The sequence below is a fragment of the Lepidochelys olivacea genome, assembly GCF_965140295.1.
Source record: "Lepidochelys olivacea isolate rLepOli2 genome assembly, chromosome: 24".
In the NCBI taxonomy this organism is placed as follows: Eukaryota; Metazoa; Chordata; order Testudines; family Cheloniidae; genus Lepidochelys; species Lepidochelys olivacea.
In genome coordinates this window covers 7,379,662-7,401,398 of record NC_140434.1, presented here as the reverse complement: position 1 = coordinate 7,401,398, position 21,737 = coordinate 7,379,662, and the positions used below count along the sequence as shown (strand labels likewise).

At 45.8% G+C, this 21,737-nt stretch overlaps 1 protein-coding gene and 1 long non-coding RNA gene across 3 annotated transcripts in view; one reads left to right on the top strand and one right to left on the bottom strand.

The window, feature by feature from the left end:
- Nucleotides 1–7,121: 7,121 nt before the first annotated feature.
- On the top strand, nucleotides 7,122–19,743 carry ENSA (endosulfine alpha). 2 transcript variants are annotated; one of them, XM_084613931.1, is made up of 4 exons: nucleotides 7,122–7,293; nucleotides 14,136–14,261; nucleotides 16,872–17,038; nucleotides 18,799–19,743. In XM_084613931.1, the coding sequence occupies exons 1-4, from the start codon at nucleotides 7,237–7,239 to the stop codon at nucleotides 18,854–18,856; spliced, it is 408 nt and encodes a 135-aa protein (XP_084470057.1). In that variant the 5' UTR covers nucleotides 7,122–7,236; the 3' UTR covers nucleotides 18,857–19,743. The 2 variants fall into 2 exon arrangements, with proteins under 2 accessions (XP_084470057.1, XP_084470058.1); XM_084613932.1 differs by having other exon boundaries at nucleotides 7,124–7,293; nucleotides 16,872–19,743.
- Nucleotides 13,485–21,737, bottom strand: part of LOC311512614 — a 23,148-nt gene continuing 14,895 nt past the window's right edge. Inside the window, exons 3-4 of the long non-coding RNA XR_014709488.1 lie at nucleotides 14,270–14,311; nucleotides 13,485–13,751 (exon numbers count right to left, since the gene is read on the bottom strand). This is a non-coding gene — a long non-coding RNA (uncharacterized lncRNA). The remainder of the gene's footprint in view (nucleotides 13,752–14,269; nucleotides 14,312–21,737) is intronic.

Here is a 21,737-nt window from a genome sequence, read left to right as displayed (position 1 = left end):
CGCTCTCACTTCCTTTGCCCAGTGGCCTCCCTGCCCTTGAGGACTCCCCTTCCACTCCCCTGTCTGGCAGAGTCCTCGTAACCCCAACAAGGCTGGGCCCAGGATTCCTGGGGGGCTCGACCCCCAACCCTGCTGTGGTCACCTAGGACAGGGGCTAGGGTGTCCCCACTCCAGGGTACTCTCTCTGCACTGGGCACTTCTCTGACCCACTGACCATTACATACAAGTTAAAGCAAATGCAAGTTATTTAATCAACAATTAATTTTAAAAAGAATAAGGAAAATGGGAAAGGTTAAAGGAAACACATCACCCTGCTCTGTGGCAGGGAACATCACAAACGGTGTCTCTGGAACGTCAGGGCAGTTCCCAGTCTGTCCCTTGTAAGTCCCAGGCCTTCTTCTCAGGCCCTGGCTGTGCTGCAGGGATGCTGTGGGTTGGACACTTGCTCTGGTGGTGGCCACACGCTCTAGGCTCCAAGTGGCAGGACCCTTCTGCCCAGTGTCGCCCCCGCCCTGTCGGGGTTACGATCCAAGCCGGGCCTGCAGAGCCTCTTGGCTGAGGCGTCTCCCTGTGCTGGGCCCGCTGCCCAGGGTCCCCCTCGCTCTCCCCAGCTGCTCACCGCACCCAGCTCCAGACTGCTTCAGCCCCAGCTGCACCGCTCGGTCTCTGCACGGCTGCTGCTGTTGCTGCCTCCAGCTCCCTGGGCTGCTTCTCTGGCTCCTCTGGCTCTCGTTGCTACAGCTCTGCTCCCAGGACAGGTCTGCTCTGCAGGCTGCTTCTGTCACTCTGCTCCCAGCACTGACCTGCTTCCTGGGCTGCTTCTCTGGCCCCTCTGGCTCTGGTTGCTGCAACTCTGCTCCCAGGGCAAGTCTGCTTTCTCTGGGCTGTGCCTCTGGCTGTGGGGCTGCAGCTCTGCTCCCAGGACAGGGTCTGCTCTCTCTGGGCTGCTTTTCTGGTCCCTCGGGATCTGGCCCAGCTCTGCTCCCCAGCTCAGCTTGGGCCCCTGCTTTCTTCTTAGCTCAGCCCCACTCTGTCTGACCCAGGCAAATCCAACTCACACAGAGGACAGGACCTCCCTGGCCTCCTGACTCTCTGATTAGCCTGCCTGCCCTGTCATTCAGGCTGACCTGGAGCATTGGCCTCTCCCCATTGTTCCTGGGGGCTACCAGTCTCAGGGTCCTGGTTTCCCATAGACCCTTCCCCTTTTAGTACTAGGAACTAGCAACTAAAACACCCCCACTGAATGTTAGTAAGGGGCAACAGTCCCCTTACACATAGTAGGCAATGAGGTTTGCTACAGGGTTTGGTTCCTGGGTTAGTGTTTCTGTGGTGTGGTGTGTCGTTGCTGGTGAGTATTTGCTTCAGGTTGGGGGGCTGTCTGTAAGCGAGGACTGGCCTTCCTCCCAAGGTCTGGGAGAGTGAGGGATCGTTTTACAGGATAGGTTGTAGATCGTTGATAATGTGTTGAAGAGGTTTTAGCTGGGGGCTGTACGGGATGGCCAGTGGTGTTCTGTTATTTTCCTTGTTCGGCCTGTCCTGTAGTAGGTGACTTCTGGGTACTCTTCTGGCTCTATCAATCTGTTTCTTCACTTCCGCAGGTGGGTACTGTAGTTGTAAGAATGCTTGATAAAGATCTTGTAGGTGTTTGTCTCTGTCTGAGGGGTTGGAGCAAATGCGGTTGTATCGCAGAGCTTGGCTGTAGACAATGGACCATGTGGTGTGGTCTGGATGAAAGCTGGAAGCATGTAGGTAGGCATAGCGGTGAGTAGGTTTCCGGTATAGAGTGGTGTTTATGTGACCATCGCTTACTTGCACTGTAGTTTCCAGGAAGTGGATCTCTTGTGTGGACTGGTCCAGGCTGAGGTTGATGGTGGGGTGGAAATTGTTGAAATCTAGGTGGAATTCTTCAAGGGCTTTCTTCCCATGGGTCCAGATGATGAAGATGTCATCAATGTAGCGCAAGTAGAGGAGGGGCACTAGGGGACAAGAGCTGAGGAAGCGTTGTTCTGAGTCAGCCATAAAAATGTTGGCATCCTGTGGGGCCATGCAGGAACCCATAGCAGTGCCGCTGACTTGAAGGTATAAGTCGTCCCCAAATCCAAAATGGTTGTGGGTGAGGACAAAGTCACAAAGCTCAGCCACCAGGTGTGCCGTGGCCTCATCAGGGATACTGTTCTTGACAGTTTGTAGTCCATCCTCATGTGGAATATTGGTGTAAAGAGCTTCTACATCCATGGTGGCCAGGATGGTGTTTTCAGGAAGATCACCAATGCATTGTAGTTTCCTCAAGAAGTCGGTGGTGTCTCGAAGATAGCTAGGAGTGCTGGTAGCGTAGGGTCTGAGGAAAGAGATTCCAAATAGCTAGATAATCCTGCTATAAGAGTGCCGATGCCTGAGATGATGGGGCGTCCAGCGTTTTCAGGTTTATAGATCTTGGGTAGCAGATAGACCACCCCTGGTCGGGGCTCTGGGGGTGTGTCCATGTAGATTTCTTCCCGTGCTCTAGCAGGGAGTTTCTTGAGCAGATGGTGTAGTTTCTTTTGGTACTCCTCAGTGGGATCAGAGGATAGTGGCCTCTAGAATGTGGCGATGGAGAGTTGCCTGGCAGCCTCCTGTTCACAATCCGACCTGTTCATTATGACAACAGCACCTCCTTTGTCAGCCCCTTTGATTATAATGTCAGAGTTGTTTCTGAGGCTGTGGATGGCTTTGCGTTCTGTACGGCTCAGGTTATGGGGCAAGTGATGCTGTTTGTTCACAATTTCAGCCTGTGCACATCTGCGGAAGCACTCTCTGTCGAAATCCAGTCTGTCATTTCAACCGTCAGGAGGAGTCCACACAGAATTCTTCTTTTTGCAGTGTTGGTAGGAGGGTTCCTGTGGGTCAGTGTACTGTTCAGTGGTGTGTTGAAAATATTCCTTGAGTCGGAGACAACAAAAGTAGGCTTCCAGATCACTGCAGAACTGTATCGTGTTTGTGGGGGTGGTAGGGCAGAAAGAGAGTCCCTGAGATAGGACAGACTCCGCTGGGCTAAGTGTGCGGTTGGATAGATTAACAATATTGTTAGGTGAGTTGAGGGTACCACTGTTGTAGCCCCCTGTGGCATGTAGGAGTTTAGATAGTTTACTGTCCTTTTTCCTCTGTAGAGAAGTGAAGTGTGTGTTGTAAATGGCTTGTCTCGTTTTTGTAAAGTTCAGCCACGTAGAAATTCATGTGGAAGGTTGGTTTTGTATGAGAGTCTCCAGTTTTGAGAGCTCATTCTTGAACTTCTCCTGTCTGCTGTACAGGATGCTGATCAAGAGGTTCCTCAGTTTCTTTGGGAGTGTGTGGCACAGTCTCTCACCATAGTCAGTGTAGTATGTCGATTGCAATGGATTTTTTACCTTCAGTCCATTTGGTATGATGTCCATCTGTTTGCACTTGGAGAGGAAGATGATGTCTGTCTGTATCTGTGCAAGTTTTTTGTTGAGGTTGATGGATTTCCACTCCATACGGCTAAATGTAGTGCCTTGCATGGTGTCAAGTATCAGGGGGTAGCTGGGTTAGTCTGTATCCACAAAAACAAGGAGTCTGGTGGCACCTTAAAGACTAACAGATTTATTTGAGCATAAGTTTTCGTGGACTAAAACACCACTTCTTCAGATGCATGGAGTGAAAATTACAGATGCAGGCTTTATATAATGACACATGAAGGGAAGGGAGTTACCTTGTGTTAGGATATAGCTATTTAAGCCTGTTTGTAAAAACCTATACCTTAAGAATTTAGGTATATGTTTATTATTTAGCTAGTTATACAGTTATAAAAGAAAGAATCTGTGTAAGGGCCTTCTCTCACTGTGACAGTCTGAGGCCCTGGTCTTAGGCTAAGGCTTAGGCTGTGGCTAAGCAGCAGAGGCAGCCATAAGCTGGGAAGCAAACGGTCACATTCTTACATTTCAAACTAGTTATATTGAAATAAGGCAATCTGGGGCTATTGGAAAGGTGATTCGATCTATTACCTCCAGAGAAAGGGAAGAGCCTAGAAGATGTAAAAGGAAATTTAGTTTGATAGTTTTCTGTCTGATAAGAACTCACTTATTAATAGACACAGCTGGGAAACCCTTATGTCTTTATAGATGTAGTTGTAAAATTCTTACTTTTGTATTGTTTTGTTATTATAGTCCCCCCTTTACTATTGTTTATTGGCATGGTCTCTGTCTGGTTCTGTGATTGTTTCTGCCTGCTGTATAATTAATTTTGCTGGGTGTAAACTAATTAAGGTGGTGGGATATAATTGGTTAGCTAATATGTTACAGTATGTTAGGACTGGTTAGGTAAATTTCAGTAAAATGATTGGTTAAGGTATAGCTGAGACTATTACTATATAAATTAGGGGAAAACAGGAAGTAAGTTGGGATTCAAAAATAAGGAAAAAGGAACTTGGATTTAAGCTTGCTGGAAGGTCACCCCAATAAACATTGAATTGTTTGCACCTTTGGACTTCGGGTATTGTTGCTCTCTGTTCATGCGAGAAGGATCAGGGAAGTGAGAGGGTGAAGGAATAAGTGGAGAACCAGTGTTGGCAGGGCCAATTCGATCAGGGTGGATGCGGTCTATTCCCAATAATAGATGACAAGGTGTCAATTCCAGGAGAGGCAAAGCTGCTTTTGTAATGAGCCAGCCACTCCCAGGCCCAGTCACTTCCTTATTTACTTTCTCCACACCCATCATGATTTTATAGACCTCAGTCATCTCCCCCCTCAGCCATCTCTTTTCCAAGCTGAAAAGTCCCAGTTTTATTAATCTCTCCTCACACGGAAGCCGTTCCATACCCCTCATCATTTTGGTTGCCCTTTTCTGAACCTTTTCCAATTCCAATATTTCTTTTTTGAGATGGGGCGACCACATCTGCAAGCAGTATTCAGTATTGTGTGTTTGAAATTCAGATCTTAAATGCAGCTGGAGGAGCCCATTTCTAGCTATATTATATTGTGCAAATTTCCCCTTAACCTGAACAAAAATCTACATTTTGGGCCTAAATTCAGGCTCTAGCTGTCCCCAAGGGCATAAAGAACGGCTGGATTAAAGAACCATATGCAAGCTAGGCTGCTCACTCCAAACTGGGATCAGAACATGTTAACGACTGCCATTCACATGGTTACACACTAATTGTGCAAACATCATTTTCATCCAAGTTGGGACCCATCCCAAATTCCCAAGAACAGGAGGACTCAGCATTGAATCACCACAGAAGACACAAACTGTATGGCACCCAAGGTAATATGGTGTGGGGGTGTGTGTCCTGAGGTCGGGGAGCAGGCCCTGGGGTGATGGGGGGGCCAGGGGGTTCTGAGGGGGTGGGTCCCAGGAGGGCGGAGGCAGGTCCCAGGGTGATATGTGGGGTGGGTCCTCGGGGGCAGTGGTGGGGATATGGGTACCGTGAGGTCCCAGAGGGTCTTGGGGGACAGATCCCAGGGGAGCAGTGGTGGGTTCCAGGCTGATGTGGAGGGGCAGGTCCCACAGGTTCCTGTGGGGTGGTCGGGGGGGGGGATGCCAGTAGGTCCTAGGGTGATATGGAGGGGCTGGGTCCTGGGGTGATGTGAGGGCGTATCCCGGGGTGGTGGTGGTGGATCCCAGGGTGATGTGGGGGGTGGGTCCTGGGGGGCAAGTCCCAGGGGAGCAGTGGTGAGTTCCAGGATGATGTAGGGGTGCAGGTCCCAGAGGTTCCAGGAGGGCGGTGGTGGATCCTGGGATGATGTGGGGGATGTGCCCTGGGGTGATGGGGGGTGTGTTCCGGGGGGGGCAGTGGTGGGTTCCAGGCTGATGTGCGGGTGCAGGTCCCAGAGGTTCCTGGGGGGGCGGTGCTGGATCCCTGGATGATGTGGGGGGTGTGCCCTGGGGTGATGGGGGGTGGGTTCCGGGGGGGGGGGCAGTGGTGGGTTCTAGGCTGATGTAGGGGTGCAGGTCCCAGAGGTTCCTGGAGGGCGGTGCTGGATCCCGGGGTGATGTGGGGGCGTGTCCTGGGGTGATGGGGGGTGGGTTCCGGGGGGGGGCAGTGGTGGGTTCCAGGCTGATGTAGGGGTGCAGGTCCCAGAGGTTCCTGGGGGGCGGTGGTGGATCCCTGGATGATGTGGGGGGCGTGTCCTGGGGTGATGGGGGGTGGGTTCCGGGGGGGGGCAGTGGTGGGTTCTAGGCTGATGTAGGGGTGCAGGTCCCAGAGGTTCCTGGGGGGCGGTGGTGGATCCCGGGATGATGTGGGGGGCGTGTCCCAGGGGGAGGGGGAGGCGGGTCCCGGGGGGAGCAGTGGTGAGTTCCGGGGTGGGTCCTGGGGGGCAAGTCCCAGGGGAGCAGTGGTGGGTTCCAGGGTGATGTGGGGGGTGGGTCCTGGGGGGCAAGTCCCAGGGGGGCAGTGGTGGGTTCCAGGGTGATGTGGGGGTGCAGGTCCCAGAGGTTCCTGGGGGGCGGTGCTGGATCCCGGGGTGATGTGGGGGGCGTGTCCTGGGGTGATGGGGGGTGGGTTCCGGGGGGGGGCAGTGGTGGGTTCCAGGCTGATGTAGGGGTGCAGGTCCCAGAGGTTCCTGGGGGGCGGTGCTGGATCCCGGGGTGATGTGGGGGGCGTGTCCCGGGTGATGGGGGGCGGCTCCCGGGGGGGCAGTGGTGAGTCCCAGAGGGTCCGGGGGGTGGGTCCCCGTGGGTGACGGCGGGTCCCGAACGGGGGGTTGGAGGCGGGGCCCCATGCCTAGGGGGCGGGGCTCACGCCAGTCCCCGCCCTCACACCCAGGCCACTGCTCGAGCCAGGGGCTGGACCGGGCGCCACGGAGCTCAGGGCAGCCAATGAAATTTCCCCCGCCACAGCCAGGACCCGCCTCACCCCGCCCCCTATTTTGGTTCCCCGCCCCACGGCCTCCTCTTCGTCTCTTATTGGTCCCGCTCAGTTTTCGTCATTCCCAAGTTTTGCCCTGCCCGGTTTGCTCTTGCATCACTCTCCATTGGCCCTTTGCCCCATCTGTCTCATCTCAGTATCCCACCCCCCTCGTCCCGTCTTCTGAGGGCTGTGATTGGTTGGTTATGATGTCACCCCGGCCTCCCAAGCTTTCTTATTGGCTGCTCTGTTTGTCAGTTACCAGGCAGAAACGTTAGGGGGCGGCGGCGGCCATTTTGGTTACAGAGTGAAAGTGACAGGAGCCGGGGAGAGTGTGGGAAGCAGAACACCGGCCCTTCTCTCAGTCACGTCCCTCTTCCCTTCCCTGCCCCACCATGTCGGAGAAGCTCGGTACCGACAGCCGGTGCGAACAGACGGGCGACGAGAAACAGGTGAGGGCTGAGTCGCGGCGGGATCGTTCTGGGTTCCGATTGGCCACTTGGACTGCCCGTACGCGCCCGCCGCACTGTGATTGGCTGCCGTATTCGTCGCTCCCGGTAATGGTGTTTGGTCATTGGCTACAGGCCTGCTGGGGTGGTACTTCCGGGGGGTGTGAGTCGAGGGGTAGATAGGGCTTAAGTGCAGAGTGAGTCTGGGTGGGTGAGGGGTGGTGGATTGTGGGATGCGGGGGGTGTGGAGGCCTCTGGGGCGTGGGGCAGCTCTGAGGCGGGACAGGGTTGGGTCAGAGCAGGGTGGTGGGATACTGGGGGTGTGTGGAAGCTTCTGGAGCAAGGGGGCAGCCATGGGGTGAGAGAGGGTCAGAGGAATGGCGGGAGATTGTGATTTTGGGGGAGCTCCTGGTCTGAATCCAGGCTCGGGGGTGGGTCCACTAGGGGCAGGGGATTATGGTGGAGGGAGGATCTGGGAGTGCTGGGTTGGGCTTTGGACTTCAGCATGGGGGGCTCCACTGTTAGTTGGAGCTTGGGGGGCTTGAATTCTTCCATTGATTTTGCTGTGTCTTCACCTGGGTCAGGTTGGTTTAACTAGGGTGCTCAGGGGTGGAAGTTTTAAGTGTAGACCAGGGCTAAGGTTACAGGTCTCCATGAAACCATGATTACGTGTTGTGGAGCGAAACAAGATGGATGAGGTAATATCTTTTATTGCACCAGCCAGTGTCTGTTGGTGGAAGGTACAAGCTTTTGAGCTACACAGAGCTCTTCTTCAGCTCACCTGCCCCATCAGGTCATCTGAAGAATCGAAAAGCTTGTAGATAAAGCTTGTATCTTCTACCAACAGAAGCTGGTCCAGTGAAAAATACTACCACACGTACCCATGTGTGTCTCCTGGGACCAACACAGCTACAACTCGGCGAACATATATGTGAAATGGCTTATAATAAGTATCCCTCTCCCCCCTGTTAAGACCCCGATGGTGGGACAAAGCTGACTGCCCAGCCCACTGACAGCCACAAGAAGCATTAAGAGTGCAGGAGTTGCTTTAAAAGCAGATGGTTTGGTGGTTTCAGTATAAATCATGTCAGTTCACCTCAGTTTCATGACTTCTCCGTAAATAATTTTTCAGGCAAGGCGAGATCAGGTTTGCATGAGGTGGAGGTAAATTAGGATTATATAATAACGGCTGCTTCAAAGGAAGTAAGGGAATTTCCCTTTGGTATTAAGGGGGAGAGATGTTTCTCTCAAAATACCAGTTCAGGCTTGCAGTAAAGCAACCACTTTGTTATAGCCAATTCTGTAGTTATATGCACAAGCTGTTGATTTATTTGAGGGTAATAAAGTTCCTTAGGCTAAAGCAGAATTCAGGGGGGCGGCCCGAAAATGCAGCTGCAGTAGATGAGAAGAGGCAAAATTATTACTTCGGGGGTGGTTTTAAACTGTAGTGGAGGTTTTGTATTAACACTGCAGGAGTGAACTGTAGTGAGTAATGATTTAAAATTATCCCACATAACCCTTCTGCACAAAAATTCTTGTTTTGCCTCATGGTGTGCAGCTCCCCTGAGTCATCGACTTCCTTAGAGTGTTGCCCACGGTGTCGTGAGGGGAACAGCTACTCAGACTTATCCACTTTATTTAAAGTGGATATTTATTTAAAGACTGTCCTATCAAAGACGCGTTGTCTTTCCAATTGTTCTTTTCTCTTGATTCTCTTTAAGTGGCTGGTAACCAAAGAGGAGACGGTAGCTTTAGGGAAAGGAGAAACGTGACTTAAATGGTCTCTTCCAAAATGCCTTGGCATCGTCTGTCCTAGAAATCATATATGTTGGGATGGGGGAGAAAGTGTTTCCAATCTGAAACCTTAATTTTAAATATTAACTCTTTTAACTCTTGGTTTTTAATATAGGGAAATACTTGCTCCTAAAGAGTCTCTCGTTTTAAAATGCTAAAATGGGTACAACAGAGGATGTAACTTCCCAACCTCAGAAGGCATCGTTTCTCTTAATGACTTTTGCAGGGGACCCTGAATATCAAATGCCACTCCACCATCAGACTTAATTTTAAAAAATCTAAATGTTTCTGAAGCTTGTGTATGAGCATGATCCAAATCCCATTGAAGTCAGTAGGAGACTCCCATTGATTTCAATGGACTGTGGATCGGGCCCTATATAGGACCAGTTGGGAAGCTATGCAAAAGAGAACTGCATTTGTGCCTGCAAGGGTCCAGAATAAGTTTTATACTAAGTAAATGGACTGTGACAGCTGGCTAGACATTTTCACCCCAGCAATGATACCGTCCAACCACTTACTAACGGCCACTGCTAGATCACTGCCACAAGATTGAGTTCCCGTGATGCAGAAAATCTTTGACCCTTTTACTTGTGCTGCCACAAACAGCTATATGGTGTGCAGCCTGGAGGTTAAAATCTTTCTACTACTCTGGCACACAAATCCTACACAAAAGAAACATTTTAACCACCTGTAACACTCGCATCTAAATGCTTTCTCGGAGCTCTCACCCCATCTCTAATAGTTGTGAAGTGGAAGAGCATTCTGGGTAATAGAGTTTGCAAGAACACCTTGAAGCCTGTTTTGTCTCAGAGTTTCTATACACAGCGCTGCCATCTCAAGCTTCAGAACTGGAGCAGGATTAGCACAGGCCAGGTGTTCTCATACAAACACATGGCCAGCTCTCAGCCAAACTGGTTATTGCCCAAACTATGGTGGCACCAGTACAACAGGGATCTGTCAGAACAATAGGCTTTCCGGCTCTTACAGTATTAAAATACAGGCTAACAGTCATGCAGCTAAAACCTGCTGGCCATCTGGGCACATGTGTTCAGTGATACACGTCCTCTGGGAAAAGTGGCAGCTGTGTATCACCGTTAATTTTGAACAGTGACTAAACATTAACATCAGCTCTGTGGCAGTCTGTATATAGTGGCAGGACATAAGTGTGTCCTATGTGGATCCTGGTGGCTTAATCTATCTTGATAGGCAAGTGGCATCACACTTTTGAAAAGGTGCCATTGTCTCTTTGTTCAGATGTATTGCAGTGCTGCACATATAGCCATGCTGTCCGAAAAATGCTAATTGGTATTAATTTCCCAGCTATGGTGTTGGCCACTGATCTTATTCCAATAAGTAGAGTAAAGCACAAAGCCATTGACTGTAAAGGGCCTGATCAGCAGTTTAAGATCGCGTACCTAGGATAATGGGAGGGAAATAGCCTTTGTGGCCATGTATGGAGATATGACTTAAAAATAAATAATTGAACGGAGGAGGTGGGATTGAGAGTATCTGGTAAGAACTATTGGGCTATGGGTAACACTGCCAGAATTCCTGCTGAGACACCAAACACCGCTTTGGAACTTGTGCTTCTCTCTCTAATTCTCTGACAGTAAAGAATCTCTTTATTTCTTGGGACAGTGTCTCTTTGAGTTGTAGATGGCTGAGTGGCATCTGTCTACCTGTATCCACTTCCTAGAAAAGAGAACTTCATTAAGACAGCCAGAGCGATAAATCTCCATTAACCCTAACACCATTGGAATGAATACTATAGCAGAAAATATCTGAGAACACTTGTGGCTTAGGTTCCACAGCCAACTTCTCAGCAGCTGTCAACTGCCTTTAATAGACCAGATACCAACTTGTATGTTTCTAGTTGGGCTACACATAGTCACTAGCCACCACCTGTCATCCACAGAGCATCCTCCAGTGTGCCTGTCTGTGCTGGGCCAGGCACATATCTTGCCTCCTGGCTTCCAAGCCTCTCCATCCCAGTTTCTCATATGCTTGATAGATTGGCGAATAAGATACCTACGCAGGTAGGAAACATGGTTTCTACCCCCTATCTCCAACCCGCTATTCAACTATCAGCCAGGATGCTATCAGTCTACCTCCCTCTCGACCCAGCATGGACTCTAACTGCCAAAATACACATTCAGTATTGGTACCACCAGCAGTACCAACTTCCTCCTGTACTTCTCTCCTTACCTGGAAAGACCAGACCCAAGACTGAGAGCTTTCAGTGTCTGTCTATGGCTCGATCAGTCTGAGACAGTGAACAATGAACAGTTATGATGATGTGGATTTTGAGATGTGAGCACGCCTGCCTTCACTTTCTGTTGGCTAATCTATTAATTTTGCAGTGGCTTCTCGAAATATGTTGCCTCTCCTTCCAGTGTGTTGCCTGGTAATGGACCAAATATCACAGGTTGGTGCAGGCCAGCAACAAATAAAATCTGAGGATCTTAGATATGCTGCACAGGCCTTCTAAATTGAACTGAGTTCTCACTGTGCAAGATCTTACTTTTCTGGAATTGGTGGCAATAGTGACTAGCAGGAATGGAGGTTTCCAGAAAGTGAATGCAGCAGGGAGAGAGAGCTGACACAGCCCATTAGGCTGCTCTCTGTAGAGAAAAATCATCTAAATCCAGATCTTAAACAGGCCAGTGGCCTCTGTTCTAAATCTTTGAAAAACTTAGAGACCACTGAAATGCCTTCCAACAGCTGACTTCTCAAGAATAACAGAACAGCAAGATTTCTTAGGATGGACTGTGCCATTCTATTTCTGGCCAGCTACTGTTGACCCTCTGGTGTAATAAGCAGTATAGCTCTAGGAAATGGAATTTACTGTATTTGGTAATTCATATTCTCATGGCTTTTATACCATTGAGTCTGCTCTCAAAGCTGTATTTAAAAATTCTGAAAGAACTGAGAAACGTAGTCACTCTGTGGTTCTGCTGACATCCACGCTCTGCTTGACTCATGTCTACACAGTCCTCTTTACTTAAGCAAACTCCGCTTAAAGAATAGGGCTGGGTTAAGCACTGTCTTGGACGACAGAAGTGTGACAATCCTTCTATTCCTCTTTCCGCACGTGATTGGAGGGGCGTTAGTGAGTAATACATCCAAGGCAGCCCTCAAACCTCCTCTACCACTGTGCTGAGACAAATAGTTGCAGATGGCATCAATTTTGAAGCCATCAAGAATTTCTGCTCTTGTACAGCAACTTCTTTACAATAGTCCTGATGTTGTCGCTTAAAAACCAGTCTACATTATCAGATATTTACAGGCCTCCACTAATTTTCTAGGTTAGGATACTGATTTATTTCTTTTTTGTTAATTTTTCCAATTTTAAAGTTTCACATGTCTGTTTCAGTAGCGTTCCATCTATATATTTCTGAGCAAAGGTGTCTTGAACTCAACAATAATGTGCCCAATCCTAACCGTTAAGGCAGAAATTTGCCTGTTCTCTTTACTAAAATCAAATGTAGATTGTCTAATTGGATGGATTCTGTCCTGCCCTTTTAGCAAGAGGAACTAAATGTAATCGGAACATAGGAGTAGCTAGTCTGGCTCAAACTCGTGGTCCCTCTAGTGACATTGAGCAGAATCCTGTTTCTTCTATCTCCATGATCTTGCTCTAGCAACTCTCTTCGTGACCATATTGACACCTGCATGCCAAGCTGAAGATAAAGGTGTTTTGTTTTTTTCCCCTTGACTCCAGCAAGGACATGGAAAATCTCAACCCTGTTTTTACCTCGCCTAATCTACTCTGTGCTTAGGCAAGAAGCCTTTGGGCCCAGGGGGATGAGAAGGAACTTGCCACAGAACAAGTCAATGCCACTTCTTGATCAACCAGAGATATGATATATATAGTATGTGGTGTTCTGCCCCTGGGGCTGAGCTTGCTGCGTCCGCAATACTGGATGGCATAGATGATTGATAATGGGTTTGGAGTTGCCAGTTTGAATTTGGCCTTGGTAGAAACTGACTTGAGTCGGCATTGTTTGGTTTTTACGACACAAGTTGCAAAGTCTCAGTCCAATTCTTAGTAGACAGGTGTGCATGTTGCAAAAACCATCACACCTGAGGGATTGGTGGGGATCTCTGCAGAGGGGCCAAAGATTCATAGATCTTAAGGCCAGAAAGGACTGCAAGTCTGACCTGTGTAACGCAGTCCATAGGATAAAGAGTCTTGGATGGTGAAATAACATCTTGCTCGGGAACGGTTTTCTCTTCAGCATAGGGCTGAGGCACACACAGGGGTGGGGTGGCTCAGGGTAAACCTCTCTGATATGATCTGTGCTGTATGGATACAGAGACCTTCTGGCTTCCTGGGCTGTCTACATGCACTCTTCAGCATTATGGAATTCCCCTTTATGAAAAAATATGCACTAAAAACATTGATTTGCCTCTTGTCCTTTTAATGATTCTTAGTGATCAGAGAGCTCAATTGTTTAAAACAACTATCTTTAAGCAATGCTAGGAAACGGCACTGGGGAATGTTGATGCATTGGATACATGTGAATAACTACTCCATGTTGAAGCAGCAGAACTTGATCTCTGTGACCCATCTGGGAGCTGTTTCTGGCATGTTGCTTGCGCTTGAGTATAAAAGCTTGGTTGAATTTCTAGCCATCACCCATATTGGCTAAGCCAATTGGCTGCTGCTGTGTGGAAAGGTTAGAAGAGTTAGAGATGGTGCCACATTTAACTGGTGGGACTTGATGTGAAACTGATGACTCCCTGCTGAATCTCATTGCCTGGGTTGAACTTACTGATGGCTCCTTATCAATGACTGTATCTCTCACCTGGCTCATTTATCTGTCCGCTTTCCCACAGGCTTTCTGAGAAAGCCACTCCCCCTATGGGTTTAGAATTGAGTTTACAGTGTTCTCAAAGTATGTTTAAGCATTTAAGGGGCCACACCTCAATTAGCAAAACATTAGGCTTGTAGTTATAGGACAAACATTATATAACTAGATTTCTGAGGTAAAATAAAGGTGTCCTCTTTCATAGGGTTGAATAGCTTTAATCCGTTTCTTGTTTTTCAGGATACACAGGAGAAGGAAGCAGTCATCCCTGAGAAAGCAGAAGAAGCAAAACTAAAAGCCAAATATCCTAATTTAGGACAGAAGCCAGGAGGGTCAGACTTCCTAATGAAAAGACTGCAGAAAGGGGTACTTACCTACTCAAATGCTCTTGTCTTGGAAGCTAAGCGTCATCATCACTAGATGGTGTAAAGAAAAGTGTATAAGATATAGACAGTAGCATTTAAAGTAGTCTAGACATTGTTAGTAAAGACTGAATTGAATGAGAGATTTGGATTCAGTATGTACCTAAGGTGCTTATATTTCTATCTATTGACCAAACCGGGCCAGTGACCTGAACTTGTTGTTATGCCATTTGTATCCAATACGTTTATATTCATTACCATTGGTGGCCTGGGGATATATCAGGCATGAAATAAGTTGGACAAGACCACTTGAAAAGTATTCAAATGTAGGAACAAACGTAATTTTGATGTAAATGTCCAGAATGAATGAGTTTACTTGTACCTTGAGTGACTTTGTGCTTATGAATGTTATTGATGATGCAAGCTTGTGCCAGGGGTCTGTAGGACCTGATTAAAGCTCTTTGGGATTGGCCCCATCTAAAACCCACTGAAGTCGCCATAGTAGATGTCTGTGTGGCACATTCCCCTGTTTCCCAAGCTCTGCACCTCCTGATCTAGATCATCCCAGGCTGTTCTTGTCTTGGGCCTTTCATGAACAGCGATGCTGTCTTTTGTGTGGTGGATTTTGCTATGTGAATATTGTTTCAGTGGCTTCCCATTTCTCCACATTGTGACCCATCATGCTTTGGACTCTGATACTTAGAAACTAGTGCACTGACTTCCTTGTGCCACCTGGGCCTCTCCCTGGGATCTACCTTAACGCTGTGGGGCTGGTCGTGCACCAGCCAGTGATCTGGCAGATCAGATGTTCCAAATCTCATATGTGGGTTCAAAGTAGAACTCTTAAAGAACAATGATGCAAAATTAGAAACTGTGGGCTTGATTTTTCCATTGCCCTGCACCTTGTGCAGTCACTTAGACCTGTGCAAAGTGGGTGTAGAAATGCCACCAGCTCAGAATGGCAGCATTTTACACCCACTCCGGACTGGTGTACGACTGGCCAAGGTTCAAGGCAATGGTATATTAGGCCTCATGACTCCTCCGTCTGAGGAATTTGTTAAAGCCCTCGCTGAAATTCAGTAAAGCAAAGCCTGGCATCTTGTTTATAGCTGTAATATTTTACAAAGCTATTGTAAAGCAGTCTGGTACAGTCTTATCCCCTTCAGGTTGTATAAAAATCCTCTGAGAAGCTGGGAAAACGCAACTATTTTGCTCTTTTTTCCCATTTAGAACACAGGGATTCTGCCCACTGCCTCTGCTTTGCTTCACTGGAATTAACATCATTGTTTTCCTTTTATAGCTTTTATTTATAGCCTTTCATCCTGCCAAAACATGGTTGTGTGCCAGCATTATCTCTTACTGTTGATGTTACTCTGCTAATATTGTTTTAGGTAACAGCCTGCAGGGCAAGCACAAAAATAATGATTATTTAATTTCTTGGCATGGAAGCAGTTGGGGTTTTTGTTTTTAAATCCGATATTTAGGGCCTGATTCTCCTCTAATTCTCACCAGTGGGAGAGCAAAATCAGGCCCTTCTCATTTACACCAAAGCCCCTTTATGGTGCTCTGGCAGACATGACATTTACACCCACTTTAAGGCTTCTTTTATGCTACCAGAATGGTGTGAATGAAAATTGGGTCCCAGGGTCTTTCCCCATTAGGGTTACAGCATCCGATGAAGTGAGCTGTAGCTCACAAAAGCTTATGCTCAAATAAATTGGTTAGTCTCTAAGGTGCCACAAGTCCTCCTGTTCTTTTTGCGAATACAGACAAACACGGCTGTTACTCTGAAACCAGCCATGTGACAGTAGGTCAAGTGTTTGGGCTTTAAAAGTCCCTTTAAGGAACTTAGTAAACACAACAGAGATTCTCTGTTCTAAAGCTTTATCAACTGCTGTTGTACTTGGTGACTTGTATTTATTTACAGTACACGTTAGTAAAGTGATAACCATGATCATTTACTTCTTTAAAATAAGTATTACAGAAAGGCCTAAAATTCGTTGGGGGTGACTGGTTGTGTTACAAACTTACTTAAAAGTATGTGTATAAAATGTGAAGGTGGATTTCCTTGTGTGGAAGGAGCCTGCTTGTCCGGCTTCAAGTGTTATGTAACTGTTTCTTTAAAGTGAGGATTTAGTGCCTGTTCTTAGGCCAGGGCTATACATAAATCTTGCTAGCATAGCTTTGCCTGATAGGGGTGTGAGAGTTATTTTGCTTGGGTTTGTTTGTTTACAACATAGCTGTGCCAGCAAAAACCCTAGCTTAGATGTGGTTATTCCAGCACAAAAGCGCTTTTGCTGGGGTAGCTTATTTTGCTCACCGAACCCGAATGAACTATACCAGCAAAAGCCCTCTGTCTATAGTAGCACGGTTCTGCTGCGGTAGCTATAGTTTTATGGCTTTACTGGAACTTCTAAGTGCAGGCTAGGCTTATCTAACGAGTCTGCAAATTCAGTGACACAATGGTGTACATTGACCAAGCTACTACTAATATCAAGAAAATACATTCATGGTTAGATAAGTCTTGTATGTTCACAGTATTCCAACAAGTCTTTGGGCAGTATATTTTCTTAAGACTTTGCCGAAGTAACCTGAAATCCTGTCCCTCTTTCAGCAAAAGTATTTTGACTCGGGTGACTACAATATGGCCAAGGCAAAGATGAAGAACAAGCAGTTGCCAAGCACCGGGCCTGACAATAACCTGGTGACAGGAGACCATATCCCGACACCACAAGATCTTCCACCAAGAAAGTCATCACTTGTAACCAGCAAGCTGGCAGGGTAAACCTGCACTTCTGTTTTTGTTGTTGTTGTTGAGGGTTTTTTGTTTTTTTTTTTGTGGGGGTGTGTGTGTCAAACTGATTGAACTTCACTGTATTATAGGGCTGGGATGATCGGAATTAATGTAATTATTCAAATACTTACAGTAATCAAACAAAAGGAAAAGCAAGTGAGATGTGTTTATAGTCCTGGGTGTGTGCAGATTTTTACAGCTGGTGATCAGTCAGCTGAGTGGATCCTTTCCATACAAAGTCAGTTTGCTGCCTTAGTTTGCATGCAGCTCAAATCCCTCAGGTATCAGAGGAGTTATAGCAGAAGTGTTTGAACTTTGCCACCTCACTATACAAGCAAGGAAGCTTATAAAAGTAGAATACTGCACTAAAGGATCAGTCCACTATTGGCTCTCAGCTTGGTTGCACAACTGGAATGCAAGTCCTGAGACTCTAGGGGCCTCTTGCCGTTCAGCTACTAGGTCCAAGGTACTGAGAGGTATGGTGACTGTACAGAAGGCAATCAGAGAATTGGCCAGGACTAGGATAACCAGTAAACAGGTGGCCCATGGGTATATGTTTTATGCTTGAGCTAAATGAATAGTGGAACTCCTGAACAAGAAATTAGTGAGAATACAGAAAGTAATTCAGCAAAATGTGTGTTTGGTTTTTTTTAAAGAAATGTCAAGATTTCCTATTCTGCTTGGCTGAGCAAATTGGGAACTGTTCCATAGTCACAGGAACCAATGTGCTTTGGCAAAATTAGAGTAAGCCCTCTTGACAGAAGACTCTCAAGTTCTACTTCCTGGAATCAGCAGGTTTTTAATCTTTGATTTCCTCTTTGAAAATCCAGTGTTCTTAATTGTCAACATTTAAAACCACCTGCTTACCTTCAATCAGAACTTGTACCTGTGACTAAATCGCTCTGTCTCAGGAACTCGTATGGCCCTGATCACCGTAGTATCTGAGCACCTCACAATCCTTAATGTATTGATCCTCCTAGCACCCCAGTGAGGCACGGCAGTACTATTATCCCCCTTTTACAGATGGAGAACTGAGGCTCAGAGACTAAGTGATTTGCTCATTGTCACGAAGGACGACTGAGGCCAAGCAAGGAACTGAACCTGTATCTCCCAAGTTTCAGACTGGAAATAAGGTGTAAATTTTTAACGGTGAGAGTAATTAACCATTGGAACAATTTACCAAAGGTTATGGTGGATTCGCCATCACTGACCTTTCTTAAATAGAGATTAGGTTTTTTTCTAAAGGATCTGCTCTAGGAATTATTTGGGGGAAGTATTATGGCCTATGTTTTGTACGAGGTCAGAGTAGATGATCACAGTAGACCCTTCTGACCTTAGATTCATTCATAGATTCCATAATTCTGAGTCCTAGGCTAGCCCCTTAACTAATAGCTGAAATTACAGAATAACTAACTCTGCACTGCAGCCTGTTACCAATACAAATATTTTTAAGTCTGTTGGAAAGGATTAGGAAGAGTGTAAAGCAAACATGGCTTTTGTAGTTCAGAAAAATGGGACAATAATTATGACCCTTCTAAACACATGAGGATGCGTGGGGAAGAGGAAATTCTCTTTGAAGATATAGGATTTCAGGATAGAAGGTCACCAGCCTGTTTTAAAAAAACAAAAACAAAAAACACCTGAGAGGATGGAGTGGAAAGAAGCATAAAAGCAAACTTGCATTAATGACATAACACATTAGTAGCTTGGTTTTTTGTTTTGTTTTTCCTGCCTGTGTCTGTTTCAGGCCTGAAAACCATGTTGATTCAATGGATGCAGCCTGTGGAATGCAAGATCACAACTGATAATGCATGTCAAATATGGTCTTCGTGTGGCATAGAAAATACAGCATTTCACTGGGAACAGAGGATCGGACTGCATTTATCATCTTAAGGAATATTTTAGCAGAGATGCAATAGTGTATTGGGTTAAAAGGTGTTTCACTGGAATGATGACTTTAAGATTTCAGCATGCAGCTTGCTGTGCTAAAAGAAAACATGAATCTCTGTTTTAAGTCCAGAATTTAAAGATTTGGGTTTGTTTTTTTGTTTTTGGGGACAGGGGAGGGAATCTGTTGAGTCAGTTCATTCTATAGGATACCCTATCAAGGTGAAGAAAACCAAGTGAAAGTTAACACTTGAAACTCCACAATTGATGTAGCTTTGTCTACATACATTCTCTACTATGTCTTACTTTAGGGACTAAAAATTACCAAGTAATTCATACAAAGGTCTGTTTCAGTTGACCATGTTTTGCTGATGATGATTCTAAATGGGAAAGCATGGTATTGCATCTAGCTAATCAGGGTATTCCTAAGAGTCCTGCTTCAAAAAAGAAGTAAAAAGCCAAGCCTGACACATCGTACAAATCAACATCCATGTTTCTGAGGTTGTAAAGAACCATTTTTTTCTTTTCATAGAGACTGGTCAATAAAAAGTCAATTTCACCAGAGTGAAAAGGAGACCGGGTTTAGCGGGAGTGGGGAACTCCTTCTTTGTAAATGTGTAATTTCATTCTTTAGTCTCCGTCTCCTCATGCCTTATGTCCAGGTTCCAAAGCAATCTGAGAAGGTTGGGGGAAAAGCTACTGGTGTCTTGTATAATCTCCTCAAATGTCTTGCTGTTTGTTTGTCCCAGCCACATTGTAAATAGATATGAATCATATATATAAATATATATAATTTTTTACATCATCTTCATCTCTATCTTCTATTCTATGCTTTTTTTCTTCAAAAAAAAAACCAAAAAAAAAAACCCCACACTTGCACCACTAAGTACCTGTTAGCTGTTGGCTAAACCTTCATGGTGTTGATCTCAGTGAAATCTTATTGACAAAGAGAACAGAGGGGAATGAACATGTCGAACCATTCCCCCTACTCCCTCCAGGATTCAGGAAATACCAAGTGTATTTATATATAAAGGAGAAAGAAATTACCTTCAAAATACTGGGTGAAAAACATCAGGAGAGAGGATTATTTTAAAAAATAAACTTGTCTCAAACACCTACTGAAGTCATTTTTTGTTCAGTCATGAAAACTGAAACAGTGGGGAAAGATGGACCCTAAAAAGGGAGCGTTATGTATTTCACAGTGGCTTCCTTCCAATTCTATTCCACTGTTTGGCATTTGCAGCTCAGCTTCTTGGTGTGCAGCCTTAAATGTGGAAATAGAATTAGTGATCTTCATTGGACAGTTGCACCACATACAACTTTAGGATACAAATATTTTGTCCTTGGAATGATTTCTCCTTAGTCTAAATGGACTTCTGGGAAAAACTGAAGCATGGCTATAATTTTTTATATATATATTCCCTCTTCTGGGGAAATAACTAAGTGGAAACTTCTTTTGTTTGCTTGTGAAAGGATGAAGCTAACTATTATTAATTAGAAATAGAAGCCCTGACAGCAAAACAGTAAAGGACCTCTGCATGTTTAATGAGCTAATATGTTTGGATTTGTGTTTTTCTTCATGGGCCAAGCTGACTGATACTTTCCTAGACACAGATGCCAGGATCCCAAAAAAGAGCTGACTTTTCATCCCAAAGGGTTCCTTGCTGCAATTCCTATGGAATCATGTTTCCTGAAGAGAGGGTGGCATCCAGATAAGGCACAATTATATCAAACCAACACTCATGCCCGTTATTTATCCACTGCTGGACTATGGTATAGAAGGGATCGCAAGTTGAGCTTGCCTTAAAGGTTGAATCTGTTGGTACTATTGGAGGATAAGTAAGGTATTGATGTCATGGAATAAAACCCTAGATAAAATGGCTGAGTAGTCTTTTGTTTCTACTGGCTGGAAAAAAACAATGCTTGTGTCCAGTTGAAATTTTGATAGATCAGTGTCTGAGCTAACAGAAGTATTATAAATCTTGATTTTTTTTTTTAAGTGCAAGGAAACTTTCAGTTCACTGTTAGTAGGATTTCAACCAAAGCTTGTTGAGCAAAGTGACTGTATTTACAGGATGATGCTGTGCTGTAGTTTGATTGAATAGGCATTGCAGAAATGTGTAAACGGTAGCTCCACAGAGCCATTCATACTTCTCTGGGAGTGGGGGACTTTCAATATCTGGAATACATTCATTTGCTTTGGAGTACTTTATCTTATTGCACAGGTAGGAAATGCAAACTAGATTTGTTAATGTCCCAATATTATTAAGTCTTTCAGGTTTTTTAGGACTGGAATGCTAGGTTTGTCCTGAAGATTTGGTCTTTTGCATTGGTGCAAAACACCATCTTTCCGATTTTAAACTGGTGTAAATGATTGTACAAGGTACAGGCTGATGGAGAATTGAGCCCACTAGCGTTTAAAGGAAGCCTGTAGCATTCCTTTTTGTGAGCAGCAGGGGGCAGAAGAAATGTTGTTAATCTTATCTAGCGATAAAAAAAATCCAACATCTTCCCTCCTCCCCCCACTTCTCTCTCCCTCTAAGCAAAACTAACTTACAACACTTCTAAAATCATGTGATTGATTTTTTTTTTTCCCCTCCATCAAAACTATTTTCCTGTTTCCCCTGTAACAATTAACTGCACTGAAAGAAACTCCTTTGAGGTGGTTTATTTTTAAAAAACTGATGTATAAAAGCACTTTCCTAGGGAATACATTTTCCCTTATGAAATTTCTGTTTGTTGCAATGGTATTTCTTAATACCCTGTTCCTTTTGGGGTGGGAAGGAAGTCACCCCCCCT

Bases quoted from the DNA above. Each gene is read 5' to 3' on its own strand.
- ENSA (XM_084613931.1), top strand. From the start codon at position 7,237: ATGTCGGAGAAGCTCGGTACCGACAGCCGGTGCGAACAGACGGGCGAC. The intron at 14,262-16,871 runs GTACTTACCTAC...TCCCTCTTTCAG, and splicing joins TGAAAAGACTGCAGAAAGGG to CAAAAGTATTTTGACTCGGG. The intron at 17,039-18,798 runs GTAAACCTGCAC...TGTCTGTTTCAG, and splicing joins GTAACCAGCAAGCTGGCAGG to GCCTGAAAACCATGTTGATT.